This window comes from Pygoscelis adeliae, unplaced genomic scaffold (assembly GCF_000699105.1).
Source record: "Pygoscelis adeliae isolate BGI_AS28 unplaced genomic scaffold, ASM69910v1 Scaffold160, whole genome shotgun sequence".
In the NCBI taxonomy this organism is placed as follows: Eukaryota; Metazoa; Chordata; class Aves; order Sphenisciformes; family Spheniscidae; genus Pygoscelis; species Pygoscelis adeliae.
Genome location: NW_008824035.1, coordinates 3707135 through 3708486, shown reverse-complemented (window position 1 = coordinate 3708486; position 1352 = coordinate 3707135). Strand labels below are relative to the sequence as shown.

At 62.6% G+C, this 1352-nt stretch overlaps 1 protein-coding gene across 1 annotated transcript in view; it reads right to left on the bottom strand.

Annotated features, from left to right (window-relative positions):
- Positions 1-64: 64 nt before the first annotated feature.
- FZD5 (frizzled class receptor 5) overlaps positions 65-1352 on the bottom strand; it is a 4437-nt gene continuing 3149 nt past the window's right edge. The window contains 2 exon segments of the mRNA XM_009332959.1: positions 65-466; positions 468-1349. Of these exon segments, the coding sequence (XP_009331234.1) occupies positions 65-466; positions 468-1349 (1284 nt within the window).

The following is a 1352-nucleotide window of genomic DNA, read 5'->3' as shown; positions in this document are numbered from 1 at the left end:
GTGCTGGGGCCCAGGTTGGCAACCCTTCCCTCCCGGGGGCTGGGGTCACAGAGGCTGCCTCCGGTCACACGTGGGACAGCGGGACCTGCTTGTGGTAAGAGGCCATGCTGGGCAGCACTGTCCTGCCCACCAGTGCCGGGCTGGCCTCGCTGTACACGGAGGCACCTGCGGGCTTCCTGGCCTGGCAGCAGTGGGCTGTGAAGCGCCTCCAGGACTCCAGAGTCTTGCCGGACCAGATCCAGACGCCAGAGGTGATGCCCACCACAAGGCACATGAAGTACTTGAGCATGAAGATGGCGTAGTCAGGTTTGGGGCGGTGGGTGTCCCCCGGGCAGGAGCAGTTCTGCGCCCGCTCCCACGCCTCCCGGTTGTGCTGCTCATAGATGTAGCAGGCAATGACGATGGTGGCAGGCACAGTGTAGAGCACAGTGAAGATGCCAATGCGGATCATCAGCTTCTCCAGCTTGAGTGAAAAGATAAACCACCAGCGGTGCCAGCACGAAGCCCCGCAGGTTCTCCAGGCTCTGGTTGCCCACGTAGCAAACCCCGGCCACCGGGTCGCCGTCCACGGAGCTGAGTGCCAGTACAGCAATGGATTTAGCACTGGGGATGAGCCAGGCAGCCAGGTGGAAGTACTGCGCGTAGCTAGCGATGGCCTCGTTGCCCCACTTCATGCCAGCTGCGAGGAACCAGGTGAGGGACAGGATGACCCACCAGATGGAGCTGGCCATGCCGAAGAAGTAGAGGAGAAGGAAAACCACGGTGCAGAGGGCAGGGCCCGTGGTCTCATAGTGGATGTGATGGTGCTCCGGGTTGCAAGCCACGTTGGCATGCCCTGCCACCAGCCGCACGATGTAGCCCACAGAGACAAAGAGGTAGCAAGCAGAGAGGAAGATGATGGGGCGCTCGGGGTACTTGAAGCGCTCCATGTCGATGAGGAAGGTGGCCACGGTGGTGGAGGTGGAAAGGAAGCAGAGGATGGACCAGAGGCCGATCCAGAAAGTGGCGAAGGTCTTCTCATCCTGGGTAAAGTAGGGCTGGTAGCAGGGGATGGCACAGTTGGGTACCTGCCCAGTCCTGATGCGGTTGTAGAGCGGATGGGACTCCTTGGAGATGGGGATCAGAGGCGCTTTGCACTTGCAAGTCCGGCCGCAGTCCAGCCCCGAGGGGCGCTGCCCACCGAGCGGCGTCAGGTTTTTGGCCGCGTCCTTGGCTGGGCGCGTGGGCTTCCCGAAGAAAGGCGGCAGGGTGGTGGCTTCCGTGCGGTTGTATCCCATGCAGAGCTCCTCGGTGTCCCCCAGCACCGGCAGGCTCTCGCAGCTCATCCTCTCGGGCCAGGCGAAGCCGTACTG